Source organism: Moschus berezovskii, chromosome X, assembly GCF_049115385.1.
Source record: "Moschus berezovskii isolate FMDL1 chromosome X, NW_MosBer_1.0, whole genome shotgun sequence".
In the NCBI taxonomy this organism is placed as follows: Eukaryota; Metazoa; Chordata; class Mammalia; order Artiodactyla; family Moschidae; genus Moschus; species Moschus berezovskii.
In genome coordinates this window covers 72,928,977-72,954,781 of record NC_142488.1, presented here as the reverse complement: position 1 = coordinate 72,954,781, position 25,805 = coordinate 72,928,977, and the positions used below count along the sequence as shown (strand labels likewise).

General features: G+C 38.8%; 1 protein-coding gene across 1 annotated transcript in view; it reads left to right on the top strand.

Annotated features, from left to right (window-relative positions):
* HDX (highly divergent homeobox) overlaps window positions 1-25,805 on the top strand; it is a 237,002-nt gene that overhangs the window by 186,698 nt on the left and 24,499 nt on the right. The window contains exon 7 of the mRNA XM_055438372.2: window positions 22,615-22,694. Within this exon, the coding sequence (XP_055294347.1) occupies window positions 22,615-22,694 (80 nt within the window). The remainder of the gene's footprint in view (window positions 1-22,614; window positions 22,695-25,805) is intronic.

Sequence of the window (25,805 nt, the reverse complement as noted above, 5' to 3'; positions counted from 1 at the left end):
AGTTTCTATTGAAAGATCAGCTGTTATCCTTATGGGAATCCCCTTGTGTGTTATTTGCCTTTTTTCCCTTGCTGCTTTTAATATTAGTTCTTTCTGTTGATCTTTGTTAATTTGATTAACATTTGTCTTGGGGTGTTTTGCCTTGGGTTTATCCTGTTTGGGACTTTATAGGTTTCTTGAACTTGAGTGATTATTTCCTTCCCCATTTTAGGGAAGTTTTCAACTATTATCTCCTCGAGTATTTTCTCATTGTCTTTCTTTTTTTCTTTTTCTTCTGGGACTCCCATGATTCGAATGTTGGGGCGTTTAACATTTTCCCAGCGGTCTCTGAGTTTGTCCTCATTTCCTTTAATTCGTTTTTCGTTTTTCCTATCTGTTTCATTTATTTATACCATTCTATCTTCTAGCTCACTTATCCTATCTTCTGCCTCCGTTATTCTACTCTTGGTTCCTTCCAGAGTGTTTTTGATCTCATTTATTGCATTATTCATTATTGATTGACTCTTTTACTTCTTCTTGGTCTTTGTTAAACCTTTCTTGCATCTTCTCAATCCTTATCTCCGGGCTATTTATCTGTATCTCAATTTTGTTTTCAAGATTTTGGATAATTTTCACTATCATTATCCGGAATTCTTTATCCGGTAGATTCCCTATGTTTTCCTGTTTTGTTTTGATTGGTGGGCATTTATCTTGTTACTTTACCTTATGGGTATTCCTCTGTCTCTTCATCTTGTTTATGTTGCTGTGTTTGGGTTGGCCTTTCCGTATTCTGGAAGTTTGTGGAGTTCTCTTTACTGTGGGGTTTCCTCGCCCTGGGTTGGTTCTGACTGGTGGCTTGTCAAGGTTTCCTAGTTAGGGAAGCTTATGCCAGTGTTCTGGTGGGTGGAGATGGATTTCTTCTCTCTGGAGTGCAATGAAGTGTCCAGTAATGAGTTATGAGATGTCTGTGGGTGGAGTGTCTTTGGGAAGCCTGCATATTGAAGCTCAGGACTATGTTCCTGTGTTGCTGGAGAATTTGCCTGGTATGTCTTACTCTGGAGTTTGTTGGCCCTTGAGTGGTGCTTGGTTTCAGTGTAGGTATGGAGGATTTTGATGAGCTCCTATCGATTAATGTTCCCTGGAATCAGGAGCTCTCTTGTTTTCTCAGGAGTTGGACTTAAGTCTCCTGCCTCTGGTTTTCAGTCTTTTTTTATAGTAGCTTCAAGACTTCTACATCTGTACAGCACCGTTGATTATACATCTTTCCAAGACAATGGGCTGATTTTCTGTGTGTCTGATGTCCTTTGCTGGCATTCAGAAATTGTTTTCTGGAATTAACTGAGCGTTCAAATGTTCTTTTGATGAATTTGTGGGGGAGAAAATGGTCTTCCTGTCCTATTCCTCTACCATCTTAGGACCGCCTCCTCGAAAAGCTTTTTATGCTGTAAATGGGCTAGTACAGATGGCGAGGTTGCTGCATTTGCTCCAGATGTGGAACAACATGGAATGGCCCAACGACCATCCCAGAAAACTTTGCGATACTGCCATTCTGTCGTTTTTGAGATTGTACCCAGGTACTGCATTTCAGACTCTTTTTTTTTACCATGAGGGCTACTCCATTTCTTCTAAAGGATTCCTGCCCACGGTAGTAGATGTAATGGTCATCTGAATTAAATTCTCCCATTCCAGTCTATTTTAGTTCACTGATGCCTGAAATGTCAATGTTCACTGTTGCCATCTCCAGTTTGAGTACCGCCAGTTTTCCTTAATTCATTGACCTAACATTCCAGGTTCCTATGCAATATTGTTCTTAACAGCATCAGACTCTACTTCCATCACTAGTCACATCCACAACTGGGCACTGTTTTTGCTTTGACTCTCTCTTCCTTCTTTCCTGGGTAATTTCTCCACTCTTCTCCAGTAACATATTGGGGACTTACCGACCTGGGGAGTTCATCTTTCTGTGTCCTATCTTTTTGCCTTTTCATACTGTTCATGGGGTTCTCAAGGCAAGAATACTGAAGTGGTTTGTCATTTCCTGCTCCAGTGGACCATGTTTTGTCAGAACTCTCCACCGTTCCCTGTCCATCTTGGGTGGCCCTACACAGTGTGGCTCATAGTTTCATTGAGTTAGACAAGGTTGTGGTCAATGTGATTAGTTTGATTAATTTTCCATGATTCTGGTTTTCATTCTGCCTTCCCTCTCTCTGATGGAGAAAAATAAGAAGCTTATGGAAGCTTCCTAATGGGAGAGACTGACTGGGGGAACCTGGGTCTTGCTCTGATAGGTGGGGCCATGCTCAGTAAATCTTTAATCTAATTTTCTGTTGATGGGCTGAGCTGTATTCCCTCCTTGTTGTTTGACCCGAGACCAAACTATGGTGGAGGTAATGGATATAATGGCAACCTACTTCAAATGGTCCTGTGCATGCATTTTTGCACTCAGTGTCCCCATCCCTGCAGCAGGCCACCACAGATCCACACCTCTGACAGAGAATCTTGGACACTCAAAGGCAATTCTGGGTCAGTCTCTTGTGGGGTCACTGTTCCCTTCTCTCAGGTCCTGGTGAAAACCAGGTTTTGCTTGTGCCCTCCAGGAGTTTGTTTCCCCAGTCCTGTGTAAGTTCCTTAATAGAATCCCACTGGCCTCCAAAGTCAGAGTGTCTTGGAGTTCTCAGTCCAATTGCCATATCCCCAGGTTGGGAAATCTGTTGTTGTTCCTAGAACTTTCTTAACGATCCAAGAGTTTCTTTGGTATAATTGTTCTGCAGTTTGTGGGTTGTCTGCTCGGTGGCTCTATGGTGGAGTTAGTGGAGACTTCCTCCAAGAGGGCTTATGTCACAGGATGTGTGACCCAGGTCTGCTGCATGTAGAGCCCCTGCCCCTGCAGCAGGCTACTTTTGACCTGTACCTCTGCAGGAGACATTCAAACACTCAAAGGCAGGTCTGGTTCAATCTCTGTGGGGTCTCTGGGTCCTGGTGCACACAGGGTTTTGTTTGAGCCCTCCAAGTGTCTCTGGCGGGTATGGGATTTGATTTTAAATTCGATTTTGTGATTAAGGCTTGGTAATATGTATAATTCAAAGCATGGGCAGTATGCAAAACAAGGGCACTAACTTGTGCCTCAATAACCTTAACTACTCCTTGGAGCAAAAACAGGGCCCCAAAACAGTACCACCAGAGGGTCTTTTTAACTTTGTACCATGCATGGACTGTGTCCCAAATGGCAGGTCAGTGTGGGAGAAAGTGGGGAGGGCCCCAAGTACACTGTCAGGTCCAATTCCCATGTAAGTATGGCCACCTGTATGATCCACATATCCATAAGGTGCCATGAGGGACAGGGGTTACACCGTTAGCCTCTCTATAGCCCTGATCAATGCACAAAGAGATGGGGGTATCCATCCTGCCAGCTCAGTACCATCCCATTTTTCCCACACAAAGCGGCTCAATATCCCATAATTCAGCACTCACAGCCAGCAACCAAGAAAACCCATCCTGTAATACATGTTCTCCTTGGGGGCAAAGAATGCTCCATCATTTCTGCACATCTTGTATGATCACATGCTTTGTCTCATTCTACTCAGCCATCTTCTGTTCTCACCAGAAACTGCTGCGTTTCCAGGTTCAATTAGCCATAGTTATAGGCTGAATGCTTAAAGGGAGTCCCATGGAGCTCCAACAGTGAGCTCAGTGCAGGCCCAACATGCTGACATATTTTGTACCGTCTTGCAGGAGTGTGCCCAATCTACAATCATATTGGTCATGACACACTTGCTGGTGGAAAGACAAAGAGGTCAAATGCACCAGCATAGGCAATGCCTTTCCATCTAATAGAACGCATGCAAGCTTTGTGTCTTGCCACAGTTCCTGGTACCTGAGATTTACCTGGCTTTGTATGCCACACATTGTTTACCTGATTGCTCACATCCAGTGGTTCTATATGAAGCATAACAGAAGAACTCATAGTGAAAAGTTGTTGCTGAACCACGAAAGACACCAGGATTCTTGGCCTCTGGAGGAGAAGAATTCAAACTGGAGCCAGAGACAAGGCTTGATCGCTCAGAGCTTTTGTGTAATAAAGTTTTATTAAAGTGTAAAAGAGATAGAGAAAGCTTAGGACATAGACATCAGAAGGGGGCAGAAAGATCACACCCTGCTTGTCTTCAGCTGGATGTTATATAGCTACTCAGTTCAGTCACTCAGTTGTGTCCGATGCTTTGGACACCATGAATCACAGCAAGCTAGGCCTCCCTGTCCATCACCAACTCCCGGAGTTCACTAAAACTCAAATCCATCGAGTCAGTGATGTCATCCAGCCATCTCATTCTCTGACGTCCCCATCTCTTCCTGCCCCCAATTCCTCCCAGGAACAGAGTCTTTTCCAGTGAGTCAACACTTCGCATGAAGTGGCCAAATTATTGGAGTTTCAGCTTTAGCATCAGTCCTTCCAATGAACACCCAGGACTGATCTCCTTTAGAATGGACTGATTGGATCTCCATGCAATCCAAGGGACTCTCAAGAGTCTTCTCCAGCACCACAGTTCAAAAGCATCAATTCTTCGGCAATCAGCTTTCTTCACAGTCCAACTCTCACATCCATAAATGATCACTGGAAAACCATAGCCTTGACTAGACGGACCTTGGTTGGCAAAATAATGTCTCTGCTTTTTAATATGCAAACTAGGTTGGTCATAACTTTCCTTCCAAAGAGTAAGTGTCTTTTAATTTCATGGCTATAATCAGCATCCGCAGTGATTTTGGAGCCCCGAAAAATAAAGTCTGCCACTGTTTCCACTGTTTCTCCATCTATTACCCATGAACTGACGGGACCAGATGTCATGATCTGTTTTCCGAATGTTGAGCTTCAAGCCAACTTTTTCACTCTCCTCTTTCACTTTCATCAAGAGGCTTTTTAGTTCCTCTTCACTTTCTGCCATAAGGGTAGTGTCATTTGCATATTGGAGGTTATTGATATTTCTCCCGGCAATCTTGATTCCAGCTTGTGCTTCTTCCAGCCCAGGGTTCCTCATGATGTACTCTGCATATAAGCTAAATAAGCAGGGTGACAATACACAACCTTGACGTACTCCTTTTCCTATTTGGAACCAGTCTGTTGTTCCATGTCCAGTTCTAAAGGTTGCTTCCTGACCAGAATACAGATTTCTCAAGCTGCAGGGCAGGTGTCTGGGATTCCCATCTCTTTCAGAATTTTCCAGTTTATTGTGATCCACACAATTAAAGGCTTTGGCATGGTGAAAAAAGCAGAAATAGATGATTTTCTGGAACTCTCTGCCTTCTCCGATGATCCAATGGATGTTGGCAATTTGATCTCTGGTGCCTCTGCCTTTTCTAAATACGGCTTGAACACTTAGAAGTTCACTGTTCATGTATTGCTGAAGCCTGGCTTGGAGAATTTTAACCATGATTTTACTAGCGTGTGAGATGAGTGCAATTGTGCGGTAGTTTGAGCATTCTTTGGCATTACCTTTCTTTGGGATTGGGATGAAGACTGACCTTTTCCAGTCCTGTGGCCACTGCTGAGTTTTCCAAATTTGCTGGCATTTTGAGTGCAGCACTTTCATAGCATCCGCTTTCAGGATTTGAAATAGCTCAACTGGAATTCCATCACCTCCACTAGCTTTGTTCGTCATGATGCTTGCTAAGGCCCACTTGACTTCACATTCCAAGTTGTCTGGCTCTAGGTGAGTGATCACAACATCGTGATTATCTTGTTCGTGAAGATCATTTTTGTACATTTCTTCTGTGTATTCTTGCCACATCTTCTTAGTATCTTCTGTTTCTGTTAGATCCATACCATTTCTACCCTTTATCGACACCATTTTTGAATGAAATCTTCCCTTGGTATCTCTCATTTTCTTGAAGAGATCTCTTGTCTTTCTTATTCTGTTGTTTTCCTCTGTTTCTTTGCATTGATCTCTGAGGAAGGCTTTCTTTTCTCTCCTAGCTATTATTTGGTACTCTGCACCCAGATGCTTATATCTTTCCTTTTCTCCTTTGCTTTTCTCTTATCTTCTTTTCACAGCTATTTGTAAGGCCTCCTCAGACAGCCATTTTGCTTTTTGGCATTTCTTTTCCATGGGGATGGTCTTGATCCCTGTCTGCTGTACAATGTCACGAACCTCCGTCCATAGTTTATCAGACATTCTATCTATCAGATCTAGTCCGTTAAATCTATGTCTCACTTCCACTGTATAATCCTAAGGGATTTGATTTACGTCATATCTGAGTGGTCTAGTGGTTTTCCCTACTTTCTTCAATTTAAGTCTGAATTTGGCAATAAGGAGTCCATCATCTGAGCCACAGTCAGCTCCCGGTCTTGTTTTTGCTAACTGTATAGAGTTTCTCCATCATTGGCTGCAAAGTACATAATCAATCTGATTTCGGTGTTGACCATCTGGTGATGTCCATGTGTAGAGTCTTCTCTTGTGTTGTTGGAAGAGGGTGTTTGCTATGACCAGTGTGTTCTCTTGGAAAAACTCTACTAGCAGTCTGCTTATTAAATAACGGAAATGTCTCAAAACTCATAGAGTTGCACCAGGCCCCTCACCCACAAGATACACTGAGGTAACCTTGGCACCAGTTGAGTCATCCTGTACCTTAAGTTAATTGACATGAATCTTGAACAAAGGCAGATTTCCATACAATTATATAGGTTCATTAACATAGATTAGGAGAACAATGTATGAGTATTACATAACGTTTTGTCAAGTTGATTCTGAGCCTTTAGGCAGAATCAACTTGAAGATAGAGTCTGGGGTAAATTCATAGCACATTAACATAGCCTAAGACAAACATTTCCATAAGTAAAATGCATTGGTTAGCTCAAGGTTTGAGAAAAGTTCAGGTGGAACCAGGTGTCATTATGGTAACACAGAATTTTAAGAGAAACCTCTTTTTAAATTTGTATAGAGAAGGGGAGAAAAGTATAAAGCTAGTTTCTTTCCTCCTGCAGTTTAAGAGAGAGATAAAAAATGTCTGACGCTTGCAGCCTATTTCCTCCGTTTGGAGACCCCTGGCCTTCCTGACTGTTACCCTCTCAATAGGATGCCACAGGGAGCATACAAATGCACCTTTCAGCACCGAGGTGGCTCCCTGCAGTCCCAGCCAGATAACTCACACACGAGGGAAACAGGTGCTTGTAATGCCGGGTACAACCTGATTGCAATCTTTACCCTCATGGCTACCCATTGCATGTGGTGTGTCTTTGTCTTCCATGACCAAATTCAGTCCACCATCTGTCCTTGTGAAATCTTGGTTAGAGCTGGCAACAGGATACTACCTTGGATTCTGTATCCATCCTTTGACAGAACATCTGTTATTGTCACTTGCAGTTGTATAGGTGCAACAGTGCAATGCAGAAGAGCCTCCACAGGGGCAACATCAACCCTTCGAGGTTTCTCATTAAGGACTTGAAAAACTTCCTATAAGCCTCAGGCCCACTCCTTCAAGGAGGGCATCTTTGCAGCACTCACAGCCCACCCACATGATTCCAAATGCTTTTATATTGTACTACATTTGCAAGAGAATCAGAGGTTAGTAGCACATCATAGGACACAGCCTTTACCGTATAACTCCACATAGGAAGCCATCCAATTTCCAAAGGTAAGGACACAGCTTCTGGCTTGCAATAAACAAGGTTGCATTCAGCACCAGTGCCAACCAGTGCCTCTGTACATTAGCTGGTGACCAGTGAATTGCAAGTTCTACATGGTGCCTCCAGTTCCTACTTGGGCTCTTCAGGAGGGCACCTTGATCTGAGCCCTATTCAAAGCAGAAAAGAGCATCATCTAAAGGAACATCCTTGGGTGCCGTGTAATCTTTTCACTGAACCACCAGTATCTTTTGCTATGGGTGCTTCCCAAACTTGATAAACTGATGCTCCCATCTCAGTTACCTCCATATCTCTAGGAGCAGAGCATTAGGCTATCTATACATTTTATATCTGTCAACTCCCACTGGCAGCAAAACTGCCCACATTTGCATTCTCATCACCCAGGTGGGGCTTTTACCAGCTCTGGCCCCCTTCAAGGTCTTCACACTTATAATTCCATTTGCCTGTCACTGTCCCTCTAGTTCTCCCAATCTAGGCACATTGAGGTCACCTCATAGATGGGGAACCCCACATAGGGTGCAAGAATAGCAGTCAGGGATCCAAAAGTGGTGGACAAGGTATTGTTCAAAATGTCATCTCAAATGCCACCAGTAAGATGCTCATCTGGGTCTCGGGTATTTGAGTTAAATAACGACTGCTTCATGCCCAGGTATCTCACCACTTTGGTCAACTCAGTGTAGGTATGCCATCTACTCACAATATCCAGGAGCTCTCCCTCACTTGACCACATGGTGCGGACGGCAGTGTTAATCCATTCCATGAGGGTGTGCCTTTGGTTTGGTACCCCTTGCATGAGTCACCTAGGGTTCTACAACCTTTGTCTTAATGAGGGGTGAGTGGTTATAGATGCCATCCATTCTATTTCATACCCAACACGTATGATACTGTCCGCCCTTGTGTCCCAAAGTGGCAAGAGCCATGATGCCAAGGGCTCCCCTTGCTTTTGCTGAAGTTGAGTACCCGTAAACCAACTCCACCTGAGTATATGGTCAATATGTTGTGGACTCAGTTACATTGGGGTGCCCCTTGAGGATGCCCCCCCTGGGCTCTAGGCTGCTCATGCTTCACTTTCTGCTGCACTTGAGTCCACATGAGAGAATCGTGGCCACATGGTACCACATGTTATATGGTGACCACTGACTTCCTCCATCCAGTGGAGCCTCAGGCTCTTCTACCTGCTGGGTATCCAGCCGACTATGCCAATTGTCTTGCTGATCCTGTTTGTAATACCAGTTGTCTTGCTGGCCCACACTGTTTACTGGATTCAGAGTAGGCAGGGCTTGAGCTAAGAGATTGGAAGAAGATGTGAGGAGCTATAGGAACTGCAGGCACTTTTATTCTCCCTGGCTGGCATGGTGGCCATAATACAGTCTCTCTCCTGGCTGATGCAGCAGCCATAACATAATCATGACATAACCTTACATCACTTAACCATGATGCTGTCCCATTGTAGCCTCAATGCAGCAGTAGCCAATGCTTTTCAGGTGAAGCTCATATATACTTACAGATCAAAAATAGCCTGTGGCCAAGTGGGTACCTCGTGATATACATGTGCAGTGCTTTAAGTGATTTCAACTGTTACATAACCATGCATAGTCATTGTTTATAGAACATGGGGTGAGATGGCATGACAGTGTGGGGCAAGAAAGCCTGACTAGCACCATCTTGTCAATTTCCCCACACTCTCTTTTCCTCACCTTTTTCTGCTTGGCACTATTGTCCAGGCTGGTGAGTCCAGCCACCCCAAGGGGGTCACACAGTGCTCCTCTCAGATAAAACATCTAAAATAGTCAAAGGTATATAAGTGAACAGTAGAACTGTGGTAAGAAGAAATGGAGGGAGAGATATATGAGGAGTTTTTGTTCAATGGATATAAAGTTGCAGTTACACAAGAAGAGTAAGTTCCAGAGAACTGCTGAACAACTCAGTGCCTTTAGTTAGTATTATAATTATAGAGTAAGTGATGGTGTACTTAAAACTTTAAGAGGGTAAATCATGTTAACTGTAACACAAAAAAGGGACGCAAAGAAATTTTTGGAGGTGATAGATATGTTTATTACCTGGATTTTGGTGATGATAACAAAAAAATGTATATTCAAACTCATCAAACTGTATACATTAATTACATGCAACTTTTGTGTACACATTATACCTCAATAAAGTGGAAAAAATAAAATTAAAAACGAAGAATGAGAAGCCATTGAATTTGCTGTTCAAGGGTCTTAGAAAAAGCAGTTACATCCTGAGGGCAGGCAAGCAGATTCAGTAAGTTGAGTAATGAAAGGGATATAAAAGCTGTTAATGTTGAGGGGATCATGTATTTTAATATCAAGTGTTTGGAAAGTTTTGTGAATTTTCAGGTTCATTCTGTTTCTCTCTCTCTCAACATTTTAAATTGATGAAGATATTAACACAGAATTTAGTGTATAGCTAAACTGTGATGCAAGGAAAATAAAGAAGAAACTACTGTATCATTTATAAACCCCTTAATTCTAATTCAGTTGGTTCGTGAAGCCAGTTTTATCTTCTTTTAGTCTTTACAAATTGCATGTGCCTGAGAATACTTGAATGTTTTCAGTGATTCTAAATAGATCCTTAGAGAATAATGTCTGGCAGCTATTTGAGGGATAGAGGAGTAGAGATTTGTGTGTTTCTCTGTGTGGGTGGGAATGCTATGTGGAAATATTCTGATGAAAGAAAGCTACAAAAGCCCCTAAGGGGGGTTTCATTTCCCAACTCTAACTTACCCATCTAAAAGAGAATTAAAAAATAATAATAATTAGTTAATTGGAAAGAAAAGTGAGTTAATTTTAAGGTTGCTAATAGACCACTGCTATTACATGGGCATCCTTTGTCATTTAAAAGCATGCTCTCAAGAGCATGGCATAGTAAGCAAGACCTAATGAGAAAATGGAGACATAATTTAATGCATGAATCGCAAAACACTTGATGGGAAGTGAAATTGCCTAGAATTCCTCTCAGTGGCTTATTTTTCACTGCTTCATGATAATGTTTTCATTCTCATCAGAAATTCCTAAATAAAAGCATGAAAGAATTTTCAAATACTGAAAAGGGGCTTTTTCTGTAAGATTTCCTACTGGTTATTTCCTGTTATTGTCTTCATTTTGCTGATGAAGAATACTAATGTGTTTGATTTAACTGTGTGCTTCTTTTGTGACAATTAAGTAAATTGTATTATCCAGCCTAGACAAATATAATAACTTTTAAATATGCTAACCATATTTGCTTCCAGTTATGAAAATGTAGTCAAATATATGCTTGATTTGAGTCTTCATTAATTATGTCTTAGAGATATAGAGACAGGATAAGGACAGTAACTTGACATACTATACTATTTCAGAAAACAAACAACTTGAAACTCAGTCCTTTATAACACAGGTTTTGATTCAATAGACTTAGTGTCTTCTAAATGTCCTAGAAGGAAAAAAAAAACTCTAAATCAGGCCTCACATTTTTTATTTAAAAAAAAATCAAAATCACTTTAAAATACTCTAGGAAAAAACTCTGCAAGCAAAAATAAGGATTGTTTTTTAGAACGCAGTAAAAAGCAGGGTTAGCCAAAGTAATGAAACAGTGCTGGTGACCTTTTAGGAGTTTCACGTTCATCATTGCTTCTAGGAAAGTAGGTACTTCCTTGATACAGAGCTTCTGACTTACCTGTAATTTCCACCTTCTACTTCCCACCTTTGCTTCTCCCATTTGCTTTCTCCTTCAATGTGGAGAGATAAAGTGAAAGGAGATGTGGGTAAGATTGATAAAGAAAAAGTTAACAAGATTCACCTACCCCTATGTGTGTGCTCTGTTGCTCAGTCATGTCAGACTCTTTGCGACCTCATGGACTGTAGCTAACCAGGATCTTCAGTTCAGTTCAGTTCAGTCGCTCAGTCGTGTCAGACTCTTTGCGACCCCATGAATCACAGCACACCAGGCCTCCCTGTCCATCACCAACTCCCAGAGTTCACTCAAACTCATGACCATGGATGCGGTGATGCCATTCAGCCATCTCATTCTCTGTCGTCCCCTTCTCCTCCTGCCCTCAATCCCTCCCAGGATCAGAGTCTTCTCCATTGAGTCAACACGTCTCATGAGGTGGTCAAAGTATTGGAGCTTCAGCTTTAGCATCAGTCCTTCCAAAGAACACCCAGGACTGATCTCCCCTAGAATGGACTGGTTGGATCTCCTTGCAGCCTAAGTCACTCTCAAGAGTCTTCTCCAACACCACAGTTCAAAAGTATCAATTCTTCGGAGATCCACTTTCTTCACAGTCCAACTCTCACATGCATACATGACCACGGGAAAAACGATAGCCTTGACAAGACGGACCTTGGTTGGCAAAGTAATGTCTCTGCTTTTTAATATGCTAACTAGGTTGGTCATAACTTTCCTTCCAAGGAGTAAGCGTCTTTTAATTTCCTGGTTGCAATCAGCATCTGCAGTGATTTTGGAGCCCCAAAAAATAAAGTCTGACAATGTTTCCACTGTTTCTCCATCTATTTCCCATGAAGTGATGGGACCAGAGGCCATGATCTTCGTTTTCTCAATGTTGAGCTTCAAGCCAACTTTTTCACTCTCCTCTTTCACTTTCATCAAGAGGCTTTTGAGTTCCTCTTCACTTTCTGCCATAAGGGTGGTGTCACCTGCATATTTGAGGTTATTGATATTTCTTGATTCCAGCTTGTGCGTCTTCCAGTCCAGTGTTCCTCATGATGTACTCTGCATATAAGTTAAATAACCAGGGTGACAATATGCAGCCTTGACGTACTCCTTTTCCTATTTGGAACCAGTCTGTTGTTCCATGTCCAATTCTAACTGTTGTTTCCTGACAAGCATACAGATTTCTCAAGAGGCAGGTGAGGTAGTCTGGTATTCCCACCACTTTCAGAATTTTCCACAGTGTGCTGTGATCCACATAGTTAAAAGCTTTGGCATAGTCAATGAAGCAGAAATAGATGTTTTTCGGGAACTCTCTTGCTTTCCCTATGATCCAGCAGATATTATCAATTTGATCTCTGGTACCTCTGCCTTTTCTAAAACCTGCTTGTACATCTGGAAGCTCACAGTTCACGTATTGCTGAAGCCTGGCTTGGAGAATTTTGAGCATGACTTTACTAGCCTGTGAGATGAGTGCAACTGTGTGGTATTTTGAGCATTCTTTGGCATTGCCTTTCTTTGGGATTGGGATGAAGACTGACCTTTTCCAGTCCTGTGGCCACTGCTGAGTTTTCCAAATTTGCTGGCATTTTGAGTGCAGCACTTTCATAGCATCCGCTTTCAGGATTTGAAATAGCTCAACTGGAATTCCATCACCTCCACTAGCTTTGTTCATCATGATGCTTTCTAAGGCCCTCTTGACTTCACATTCCAAGTTGTCTGGCTCTAGGTGAGTGATTACACCATCGTGATTTTCTTGGTCGTGAAGATCTTTTTTGTACAGTTCTTCTCTGTATTCTTGCCACCTCTTTTTAGTGTCTTCTGTTTCTGTTAGGTCCATACCATTTCTACCCTTTATCGAGCCCATCTTTGCATAAATTCTTCCCTTGGAATCTCTAATTTTCTTGAAGAGATTTCTTGTTTTCCTATTCTGTTGTTTTCCTCTGTTTCTTTGCATTGATCACTGAGGAAGTCTTTCTTATCTCTCCTTGCTATTCTTTGGAACTCTACATTCAGATGCTTGTATGTTTCCTTTCCTCCTTTGCTTTTTTCTTATCTTCTTTTCACAGCTATTTTTAAGTCCTCCTCAGACAGCCATTTTTATTTTTTCCATTTCTTTTCCATGGGGATGGTCTTGGTCCCTGTCTCCTCTACAATGTCATGAACCTCCGTCCATAGTTCATCAGGAAGTCTTTCTATCAGATCTAGTCCCTTAAATCTATTTCTCACTTCCACTGTATAATCCTAAGGGATTTGATTTAGGTCATATCTGAATTGTCTAGTGGTTTTCCCTACTTTCTTCAATTTAAGTCTGACAGAATGCTGTCCACTGGAGAAGGGAATGGAAAACCACTTCAGTATACTTGCCCTGAGAACCCCATGAAAATTATGAAAAAGCAAAATAATAGGATACTGAATAAGAAACTCCCAAGGTCGCTAGGTGTGCAATATGCTACCGGAGATCAATGGAGAAATAACTCCAGAAAGAATGAAGGGTTAGAGCCAAACCAAAAACAATACCCAGTTGTGGATGTGACCAGTGATAGAAGCAAGGTCAGGTGTTGTAAAGAGCAATATTGCATAGGAACCTGGAATGTTAGTTCCATGAATCAAGGCAAATTGGAAGTGGTCAAACAGAAGATGGCAAGAGTGAACGTTGACATTCTAGGAATCAGTCTACTAAAATGGACTGGGATGGGTGAATTTAACTCAGATGACCATTATATCTACTACTGTGGGCAGGAATCCCTTATAAGAAATGGAGTAGCCATCATGGTCAACAGAATAGTCCAAAATGCTCTACTTTGATGAAATCTCAAAAACGACAGAATGATCTCTGGTCATTTCCTAGGCAAACTATTCAGTATTTCAGTAATCCAAGCCTACGCCCCAACCAGTAATGCTGAAGAAGCCGAAGTTGAACGGTTCTATGAAGACCTACAAGACCTTTTAGAATTAATACCCAAAAAAGATGTCCTTTTCATTAGAAGGGACTGGAATGCAAAAGTAGGAAGTCAAGAATCACCTGGAGTAACAGGCAAATTTGGCCTTGGAGCACAGAATGAAGCAGGGCAAGGGTTAATAGAGTTTTGCCAAGAGAACGCAGACACCCTCTTTCAACAACACAAGGGAAGACATGGACATCACCAGATGGTCAACACCAAAATCAGATTGATTATATTCTTTGCAGCCAAAGATGGAGAAGCTCTATACAGTTAGCAAAAACAAGACGAGGAGCTGACTGTGGCTCAGATCTTGCACCAGGATCCTCTGTCCATGGATTTTTCCAGACAAGATTAAGGAGCGGGTTGCTATTTCCTACTCCAGGGGATCTTCCGAACACAGGGATTGAATCCGCATTTCTTGCAATATCTCCTGCATTGGCAGGCAGATATTTTACCATTGTGCCACCTTTGAAGGCCTTCACCCCTGCGCACCCACCCAACTGCAAATTTTAGCAAAAGTAATAGATAACTCAGTTTCTTAATTTCAAGTTTTATGTCTACCAAATATATTTTATGGTTGAGGAAGTCTAAAAGGTTTATAATATCCTGAGAGGCAAGCTGTCTAAAGTATAGGAACAATTAACATCTATAACATTAACTTTTATAAATGGCCTCTTTCAGCTGTATCTATTATGTATGTGGGTGTGCACATGAAAGATAATTCTACATACAACTACTTAGTGTGAGCATGTGGCTACCACATAGAGTGCCCTCTAGAGTTTTCACTTATTAGTAATTCTACTTATTTATTTTCCAATTAAGAAAGCTGATTTTTTGGAGAAATAACCAGACACATTAACAGTGTTTAGCTTTCAAATTTTCACTAATACGAAAGCTATCAGTAAGCAAAAGAAATCGTGCCTTATTCAGCTATATAATTCCTTTCCTTTTTTTCTAGAAATCCTAAAAACAGTATTACATATATCTTATAGAAGAATAAAATAAGGAGTGAATATGTTACTTGTAAAGCAGAACCGTGTACCAAGTTATGAGCAAGTGAGTACAGAAATGTAAGGCAAATCTCTAAGGAATGATACCACTAATAATTAGCTGATAAGTTCCTATTCTGAGGGCACAAGCACTAATACCAGCTCTGCAGCTAAATCTGATGATAATTTTCCCTTCCTTTATTTAATTTAGTTACTAATTACACAGGACTTGAAGTGCAGTGATTTGAAATGTCAAAATAATGAATAAGGTTTCCTTTATCTAGGAACCACTCTCTTTGTGTGTGAAATTTGAACAAAATCTGTACTTTAGTTAATAATAAAACTGTATCACATATGAATTCCCTGTTTTTTTTACAATATAGTATTTCTTTATATACTCAGACTTGCATTAGAAGGATTTTTTTTTAAATTTACTAAGATGATAAATTTTCTAGACTTTTAGCAACAATACTAGATGGCATATATTTTTCATGGAATTAATTGTATCAAAGTTTTGAGTGAATATAAATTAGAAATCTAGCATCTTATTCATACTAAGTCAAACAAGTGTCAAGCAAAATGTCATAAATTCTTTAGCTACGAAAGAATTCAAAAATTTTTCTAATATATATCATATTAACATATCATTTATTTACAGATGTATACAAAACCTTTTATACTACACATGATAAAGATGAGAAAGAACACAACAAAAAGAGAGATAGAGAAGTTGGAAACATAAACTAAATGAAATGGGAACACTGAATATGCAATAGAAAATGTGAAACAAGCTAGATAAAAGTAAAAGATCATCATATATATAGTCCAGTTGTTTTAAAACATGGCTGATCATTAGAAATACATCTGAAGCTTGGAAAAATACCTGGGCATTTGTATTTCTCAAAAAATTCCAAGGTATTTCTGATATGCATCTGTATTTTAAAAAGTGATTTAGTTCTTTCTATAAAATGGTAGTTTTAGTGACTTAGAATTCCATTATTTTCTGTTGACCAATCATGACACAAGGTATTAAACAAATAATAATTGCATAATCACAATAGGAAAAGATGTTCATCAGTTTTCACAATCAATAGCCAGACAAAAAATAAAAGATATTTATAATTGCAAGCCATAATGGAAACATGATTAACCTAACAATATAAAATAATTGCATATCGTTTGGGGGGTTAAGTAGAGTGATGTGGTACGTGGAAGTGCATACATGCACATGTTTTCATCTGCCCAGCCAATCTGTCTTGTGCATTTAATTTGTTTACATTTAAGGTAATTATTGATATGTATGATCTTATTAACATTTTCTTGATTGTTTGGGTTTATTTTGTTTAGGTCTTTTCTTTCTCTTGTGTTTTCTGCCTAGAGAATTTCCTTTAGCATTTGTCAAAACTTGCTTGTTTTTGCTGAATTTCCTTAACTTGTGCTTATCTGGAAAGCTTTTGATTTTTCCATCAAATCTGAATGAGAGTCTTGCCGGGTAAAGTATTATTGGTTGTAGGTTGTCCTTTTCATCACTTTATATTGCACCATTCCCTTCTGGCTTGTAGAGTTTCTGAGAAATCAGCTGATAACCTTATGGGAGCTCACTTGTATGTTATCTGTCATTTTTCCCTTGGTGCTTTCAATATTTTATGTTTAATTTTTGTCATTTTGATTACTATGTGTCTTGGTGTATTCCTTCTTCGGTTTATTCTGACTGGGATAAACTCTGTGCTCCCTGGACTTGATTGACTATTTCTTCCCCCATGTTAAGGAAGTTTTCAACTATTTTATTATCTCTTCAAATATTTTGGGTCCTTTCTCTCTCTCTTCTCCTTCTGGGACACCCTGTAATGCAAATGTTGGTGTGTTAAAAGTTCTTCCACAGTTCTCTTAGGCTGCCGTCATTTGTTTTTTCATTGTTTTTTCTATATTTTGTTCTGCAGCAGTGATTTCCACCTTTCTGTCCTCCAGGTCATTTATCCATTCTTCTTTCTGAGTGATTCTGCTATTGATTCCTTCTAGTGTATTGTTCATCTCTGTTTGTTTTTTCTTTAGTTCTTGCATCTTCTCCATTCTGTTTCCAAGAACCTGGATCATCTTCACTATCTTTATTTTGAATTCTTTTTCTAGAAAGTTGCCCATCTCCACTTCATTTAGTTGTTTTTCTGGGATTTTACCTTGACCCTTCAACTGGGACATAACTCTATACTTTCTCATTCTCGTTAGCTTTCTGTAACGTGACAGTCATTCTAGCCACTGTGGTTCTTCTTGTTTCTGTCGGCCCTCTGGTGGATAAGACTAAAAGACTGGTGTAAGCTTCTTGATGGGAGGGACTGGGAAAACTGGGTCTTGTTATGGTGGAATAAGACTCTGGTGGAACAAAATTTTAATCTAATTACCTGCTGATGAGTGGTGTTGTTATACCTCCTTGTTTGTTGATTGGCCTGAATCAATAACCAAAGGGTCTATGGGCTCTATGGTAGGGTTAATGGCAACCTCCAAGAGAACTTACAACAAGAGGCACCTTCCAGGACTATTGCTGCCAGTGCCTCTGTCCCTGCAACTAGCCACTGCCTACCCACACTCCGGAGGAGATCCTCCAAAACTAGCAGGTAAGTCTGGTTCAGTCTCCTGTGGAGTCATTGCTCCTTTCCCCTGGTTTTGGTGAGCACAAGATTTTGTTTATGCCCTCCAAGAGTGGAGTCTTGGCTTTAGTCAGTCCTGTGGAAGGTCTGTAATCAAACACTGATGGCCTTCAAAGTCATATTACCTGGGAATCCCTAATCTCTTTGCTGTATCTCCAGGCTGGGAAGCCTGACGTGAGGCTCAGAATCTTTACAACATTGAGAGACATTCTTTGGTATTATTGTTTTCCAGTTTGTGAGTCACCCACCCAGTGGGTATGGAATTTGGTTTTACTGTGACTGTGCCCCTCCTACTGTCTTGTTGTGGCTTTTTCTTTGTCTTTGGACTTGGGGTATCTTTTTTTTTGGGGGGTGGGTTCCAGTGTCCTCCTGTAGATGACTGTTTAACAACTAGTTGCATTTTTTATGCTCTTGCACTCTTGCAGGAAAGAGATGAGCACATGTCCTTCTACTCTGCCATCTTGAGCTGGAAGCCTAGAAACCACACTTTTCTAGAAAAAAAATGAGTTTATAGTGGACTTTGTATTAAAACTCTGGTAAATTTTCCTTGAATATCTTTAGTTCTCAATGTACTCTTATGTGAGTTCCTGGATGAGCAGTGACTACCTTCTAGTCATCCTCCATGTTCGTACACGGACTCATGTATCTTTCCATGAGAAGAGATAGACTCAAAAAATCTTAGAAGAAATGATAACTATTTGTTCTGCTTTCTATTTCTGTGAAATAAATTGTTCATTACCAAGGAGTTGAGAACTTCCACTAATTTATCCAAATAATGTTCATGATATGGTGTTCAGAAATAAAAGAGAGAAACATCACTCGTCTGTTTTTCTAAGGGGTAGAGGTGGAGGAAATCTAAGACAAAGGATTATTTTGTAGTACACTATGCTGTGAATTAGCCACTTCTCCTAGATCAACATGAAACTTTTTAGTAGACTGATTTTTCTGAATTGATTTTATTTTTTTTTTATTTTTTCATTTTTAAACTATTGAGTTTTTAAAAAACTTTATTGCTGTCTTATTGTTAACTAATGTGACAGCCAGGCATTGACTACTCATTCAAGGTTACAGTTTGCTAACTTTTTTTTCCAGTTTTATTGAGATATAATTGACATACAACACAGTGTAAGTTTAAGGTGTACAACATAATGGTTTGAATTGCGTACATCATCAAATGATTACCACAAAAGTTTTTGTAAAAGCCCCTCACCTCAAATAGGACAAAATGTTAAAGAAATAGAAAACAAATTTTCCTTGCAATGAGAGCTTTTAGGATTCACTCTCCTAACAATTTTCATTTATAACACAAAGACATGTTACATTACTTTGCTGACAAAGGTTCCTATAGTCAAAGCTATGATTTTTCCAGTAGTCATGTACAGATGTGAGAGTTGGACCATGAAGAAACCTGGGTACTGAAGAATTGATGCCTTTGAATTGTGGTGCTGGAGAAGACTCTTGAGAGTCCCTTGGACTGCACAGAGATCAAACCAGTCAGTCCTAAAGGAAATCAACCCTGAATATCTATTGGAAGGACTGATGCTGAAGCTGAAGTTCCAATACTTTGGCCAACTGATTCAAAGAACTGACTCATTAAAAAAGACCCCAATGCTAGAAAAGATTGAAGGCAGGAAGAGAAGGGAATGATAGAGGATGAGATGGTTGGATGGCATCACTGACTCAATGGACATGAGTTTGAGCAAGCTTTATGAGATGGTGAAGGACAGGAAGGCCTGGCATGCTGCAGTCCAAAGAAATTGGACATGATTGTGCAACCAAGCAATAGCAACAAGGTTACATGGTAGTTTTATTTTTAATTTTTGAGGAGTCTTCATGCTGCTATCCACAGTTTTTGCCAGGACCAAGTGTACATTCCCACCAACAGTGCAGGAGGGTGCCCTTTTCTCCACATCCTGGCCAATAGTTGTTATTGCTTGTCTTTTTGATAACAGACATTCTGACAGATGTGAAGTGATATCTCACTGTTGTTATAATTTGCATTTCCCTGATGATTAGTGATATTGACCATATTTTCCTGTTGATCATCCATATGTTTTCTTTGGAAAAATGTCTACTCACTGAAAAACATTGGGTTGTTTGTATTTTTTATATTGAGTTCTGAGATCTTTGTATATTTTGGATCTTAATTCCTTATCAGATACATTCTTTGCAAATAATTTGTCCCATTTCAGTAGGTGACCTTTTCATTTTATTGAGTTTCCTTCACTGTGTGAAAACTTTTATTTTGATGTAGTCTCATTTGTTTATTTTTCCTTTTGGTTTCCCTGATTGAGGATATATATTCAAAAATATTGCTGAAACTGATGTCAAAGAGCAAATTACCTATGTTTTCTGGTAGAAGTTTTATGATTTCAGATATTACAGGTACATCTTTAATTTGTTTTGAGTTTTTTTTATATGTTGTGAGAAAATAGTCTATTTTGATTCTTTTAGAAGTAGCAGTCCAGTTTTTTCAATAGTATTTATTGGAGAAGCTGTACTTTCTCCATTGTATATTCTTGCCTCCCTTGTCATAATTGAATTGTCCATATAAGTGTGGGTTCATTTCTGGGTTCTCTATTTGGTTTTGTTGATCTATGTATCTGTGATTGTGATAGAAACTTACTGTTGAATACTGTAGCTTTGTGGTATAGTATGAAATAGAGGAGCATGATATCTCTTTTTTTTGTTGTTGTTCTATTAAGATTGTTTCACCTATTCAGTGGTGTTTGTGTTTCCATTCTAATTTTAGAAATATTTCTAGTTCTTTAAAAAATGCCATTGGTATTTTTTTAGGGAACATGTTGAACCTGTAGATTACCTTGCAGAGTATAGTTCTTTTAACAATACTAATTCTTCCAACCCATGAACACAGAATCTCTTTACATCTGTTTTGTCATCTTCAATTTCTTTCTTCAGTATCTTATAATTTTAGAGCATAGATCTTTTACCTCCTTAGTTGGATGTATTCCCTGGTAATTTATGCTTCTTGATATGATTGTGAATGGGATTGTTTTCATAAGTCCTCTTTCTGCTAATCCACTGTTAGTGTATAGAAATACAACAGATCTCTGCATATTAATTTTCTGTCCTACAACTTTACCAAATTCATTGATAAGTTCTAGTACTTTCTGATGGTGTCTTTAGGTGGCTCAGATGGTAAAGCATCTGTCTGCAATGCAGGAGACCCGGATTTAATCTCTGCATTGGGAAGCTCCCCTGGAGAAGGAAAGGACAGCCCACTCCAGTACTCTTGCCTGGAAAATCCCATGGACAGAGGAGCCTGGTAGGCTACAGTCCACGGGGTCACAAAGAGTCAGACATGACTTCACTTTCACTTTAGTATTTTCTATGTACAGTGTCATAACATCTTTAAATAGTAGCAATTTTCCTTGTTCTTTTCAAATTACATCTTGTGCCCTGGATCTTGGAGGGTGAGATTTTGGGTGCTGTTTATGAATGGAGTCTTTTCCCCAAAGCCCTCTGACTCTCTTGAATGTAAGCCCTGCTGCCCTTCAAAATCAAACGTTCTGAGGGCTCATCTTCCCAGTGCAAGACTCCTAGACTGGAGATACTGGTGTGGGGCGCAGATCCCTCTCTCCTTGGGAGAGAATTTCTGAAATTATAGTTGTCCTCCTGTTTGTGGGTCATCTTCCCCAAGGGTCTGGGTCTTCACTATACTGTGTCTTCACCCCTCTGACCCCTCTTCTTGTAGTCCCTTCATTATATTTCCAGCAGTTGATTTTTTTGCTTGTCCTCATATTGTTCTCAAGAGTAGTTGCTCTGTAAATAGTTGCAATTTTGGTGTATCCATGAGAGGAGGTTAGCTTATCTTGGCCACTCCCCCTACAGTATGGGAGTACTAAATTTTGATCATAAAAGGAATACACGTTCATTATAGAAAATTTGGAGCATACAATGAAAAAATTAGAAAAAAAATCATACCCCTCAGTGATATCCATTCTTGAAATGGGGGTGAGAAAATATTTATGCCAGTGGTTTCTCTTTGCATATATACAGGATTATATATATATATGTGTGTTTGTGTACACTCGTATACACATTTAACAAACTTGAAAATGTACTATATTTATAATTTTATAACATATATTTGAACATTATTTTTATCACTTTTTTCTTATTAAAATGAGCACTAGATGTTTATTGTAGAAAATATTTAAATATAAATAAGCAAATGGAAGAAAATAAGAATTATCAAAGCAAGTAAATTAGACAAAACGAAGAGTAATAAAAGTTGTCTGTAATTCCATTCAGAAATAATAATGGCAATGCCTTGGTGTAAATAGTGCCAGTCTTTTTTTTCCTCCATGAAAATATATTTTTTCTCTTAAACAAAATTAAGATCACAGTGTACCTACATAGTAGATTTTGTCACCTTCAGTTTTTCTCTTTCCAATAGATAGGAATATTTTCTTTATTATCAACTATTCTTCTACTTCATTTTTAGTTCTTTTATAGAATTTATTATAAGGTTAAGCCCCACATAATTTATCCACGCCTCTATTGTTAACCATATAAACACTTCACATTTTTCAATTATAAACATCACAGTGATTACCATCCTTAAATTTGAACCCATCCACACTTATTTTCGTAGAATACACTGTTAGAAGTAGAATTGACATTTGTGTCTTTTTACAATAGAGAAATTATTAAAGTTATTCTGAAAAAAATGTTTGCAATAAAGATTTAAGGAATGAAAAATGAAATCATGGCCTTCGTTTTTTCTATAGAGGAGTCAAATGAAGTTGTTCCAAATGAGGCAAGGGCTCATAAGGAAGAGAACCATCATGCAGTATCTGCAGATAATGTGGTACGTACACTTTGAGATTCTTTCCTCATTACATGATGGATTGCAAGGATTTATTTCCCATTGGTGATAATATCAGCATTGTCAGAAAAAAAAGCCTTGCTCCACAAATCAAAACAGATCTGTTACCAATGCAATAATTTATCTTATAGGGTTTAATAAAAGAAATTTAAAGTGATATCATTTGTACCTTTTTTATGTAAGAGCTTTGCAAATATGAAAACCTAATGCCTACTATATATATGACATTTCAAACATAACAAGTTATTTTGCTTCAACATATTCAGAAAATAGCCAATTTATTCTCATTTGACAGAATTTTTAAAGTTTAGCATGAGACCATGAACGAAGTCATTCTTAGTTCTGGAACTTGTATCCATGGATTCCTGATTCTTGTGTTCTCTGTTCAGACCATATCTGTGTCCACTGTGTTTGGAAACTTTTCTTCTTTTTAGTTAAATTGGACTCAGCTAGTCATCTTAAAAATTGTAGTAATAGAGGAAAGGTAGTACTAAAAAACTGAATAGCAAGCAGACATAGCCTACGTGTGGATTAAACTAGGTTTTGTAAAAATGTAAACATTATTGGTATATAGAGATGTTCTCGAAGCAGCTGTTTTAGCAGTATCTGTTTATATTCTGACTCAATCAAGTAATTCAGAAATCAAGATGGTATTAACCCAAAGTCAGACATAAAGGGAAATGTCATTGTGCTGTTGTTTTTGTTTTCAAATCAGTGTTTTTTGCTTCATTGTAATCTTTACAATTGGTCCATATAATGGATTTTTCTATTGCAAAATGGTTGTAACTTCAAGATTTATGCTGGCTTCCACTACGAACATTATTTATCTAGCATTATAATTCTGTCACATCACTTTAATAAAACTTGAGCACATAACATACAGTTTTGTTATTTTTTGCTATATATAAACAATATATATCAGTGTTTTCCACATACAGAATGTGGTTTAGGATTGTACTTTACTGATTTCAGTCCTGATTTAAGTTGATAGTCGACCTAAATAAATTGAATGGGCATAAAGGAAAATAAGCTTTTATTTTGAGGCAAAGTTGTATTTTCATTAGGTAGCTAGTAATAATTGTTTTCCACAATTATTAATTGTGCCAATATTCTTAATGCCACTTTTTAATAATCTCCTTTGCTCTAGATTTGAGTAATACTATTACAAATTATATGCAGTTATTTACAAATTGGAAACTTTGTTCCCCTAAATGCATGCTCATTTTCAGTCTGAATCTCCCTTGTGGCAGACATTTGAAAGTAATGAATATAGTCCTGGCATGGGATGACTCACAGTCACTTAGGCACCTAATTTATCAAGAAAAAATGATTTTCAGAGACAAAACTCCAAATTTTCAAAGGTTTATTTCCTTTGCCTATAACTTTTGAGTGTCCCCAATTATTCATGGATGGCAAATCACAAAGACATACAAGACCTGTTTATATGCACAAATCTATACAGTGGCCCCTCAAGCCTTCTCCCTTGATTACTTAGCTCTTTTTTACCAGAACCTATCCAAATAGAAAAACCTAAACAACAACATCAAAAAAATATCAAATCAGTGTTCTGGTGAGCGCCAACATGAGTAAGCCCCAAGTTTATAGTTATTATAATAGAAAACAAAACATTAAATTCATCTCCAGGCAGCAGTACAAAGCAATTCCTTTGCAGTTGTCTTTCTGACTCAGAAGCCTGCTGGTAACAAACCCTGTTATGGTATCATATCCCCAAAGGCAATATATCAAATATAATCATTCCAAGTTCTTTTGTGATTTTTAATCAATTGCTGGCCAGAAAATATGATTTCAAATACTGCCTGTGACATGTTGTTATTAATGTGATTGTTCTTAAAAGACTGCCTAGTGACTAACTCTAGCTTAGCTTTTCTCTTTTTAAATTTTCTTTTGGGTTGGCAAGGTTTAAATGTTTAAAGTGGTTTTTTTAACTGCATTATTCATATGCAAAAGAAAAATTTGAGGCAGATTTTATCTTTCGGTTTTGGTTTTCTTTAAAAAGAATTCTATGATTGGAAATTCTATGGTTGGAGCTTATCAGCCATTCTTTCCATTGATGTTAAGCCGTTATGTTCATTCTTTTGACAAATATTTAATTAGTATCTACTGTGTGCAAGATAATATACAAACTATGCTGTACATCAATTCTAAAGCTAAGGGCAGTTTATTTTTCTTGGGGATGGATTTGATCACTGCCTCCTGTGCAATGTCAGGAAATTCCATCCATAGTTCAATGTCCACTATGAACAGAGGTTCATGAAAGTGTACAGGACACAGGGATCAAGTCAATCCCCAAGAAAATGAAATGTAAAAAAGGCAAAATGTTTGTCTAGGAGGACTTATAAATAGCTGAGAAAATAAGAGGTGGTAAAGACAAAAGAGGAAAGGAACGATATATCCATGTGAATGCAGAGTTTCAAGGAATAACAAGGAGAGAGACAAGAAAATCTTCCTCAGTGATCAATGCAAAGAAATAGAGGAAAACAATAGAATGGGAAAGACTAGAGATTTTTTCAAGAAAATTACAGATAGCCAAGGGAACATTTCATGCAAAGATGGGCACAATAAAGGACAGAAATTATATGAATCTAATGGCAACCCACTCCAGTACTCTTGCCTGGAAAATCTCATGGACAGGGAACCTGGTAGGCTACAGTCCATGAGGTCCAAAGAGTAGGACACGACTGAGCAACTTTACTTCTTCACTTCTTCTTCAACAGAAGAAGAAGATATTAAGAAGAGGTGGCAAGAATACACAGAAGAACTATAGAAAAAAAAAAAAAATCTTCATGACCCAGATAACCACAATGGTGTGATCACTCACCTAAGAGCCAGACATCCTGGAATGCAAAGTCGAGTGGGCCTTAGGAAGCATTACTATGAACAAAGCTAGTGGCGGTGATGAAATTCCAGTTGAGCTATTTCAAATCCTAGAAGATGATGCTGTTAAAGTGCTGGACTCAATATGCCAGCAAATTTGGAATACTTAGCAGTTGCCACAGGGCTGGAAAAGGTCAGTTTTCATTCTAATCCTAAAGAAAGACAATGCCAAAGAATGTTCAAACTACCACACAATTG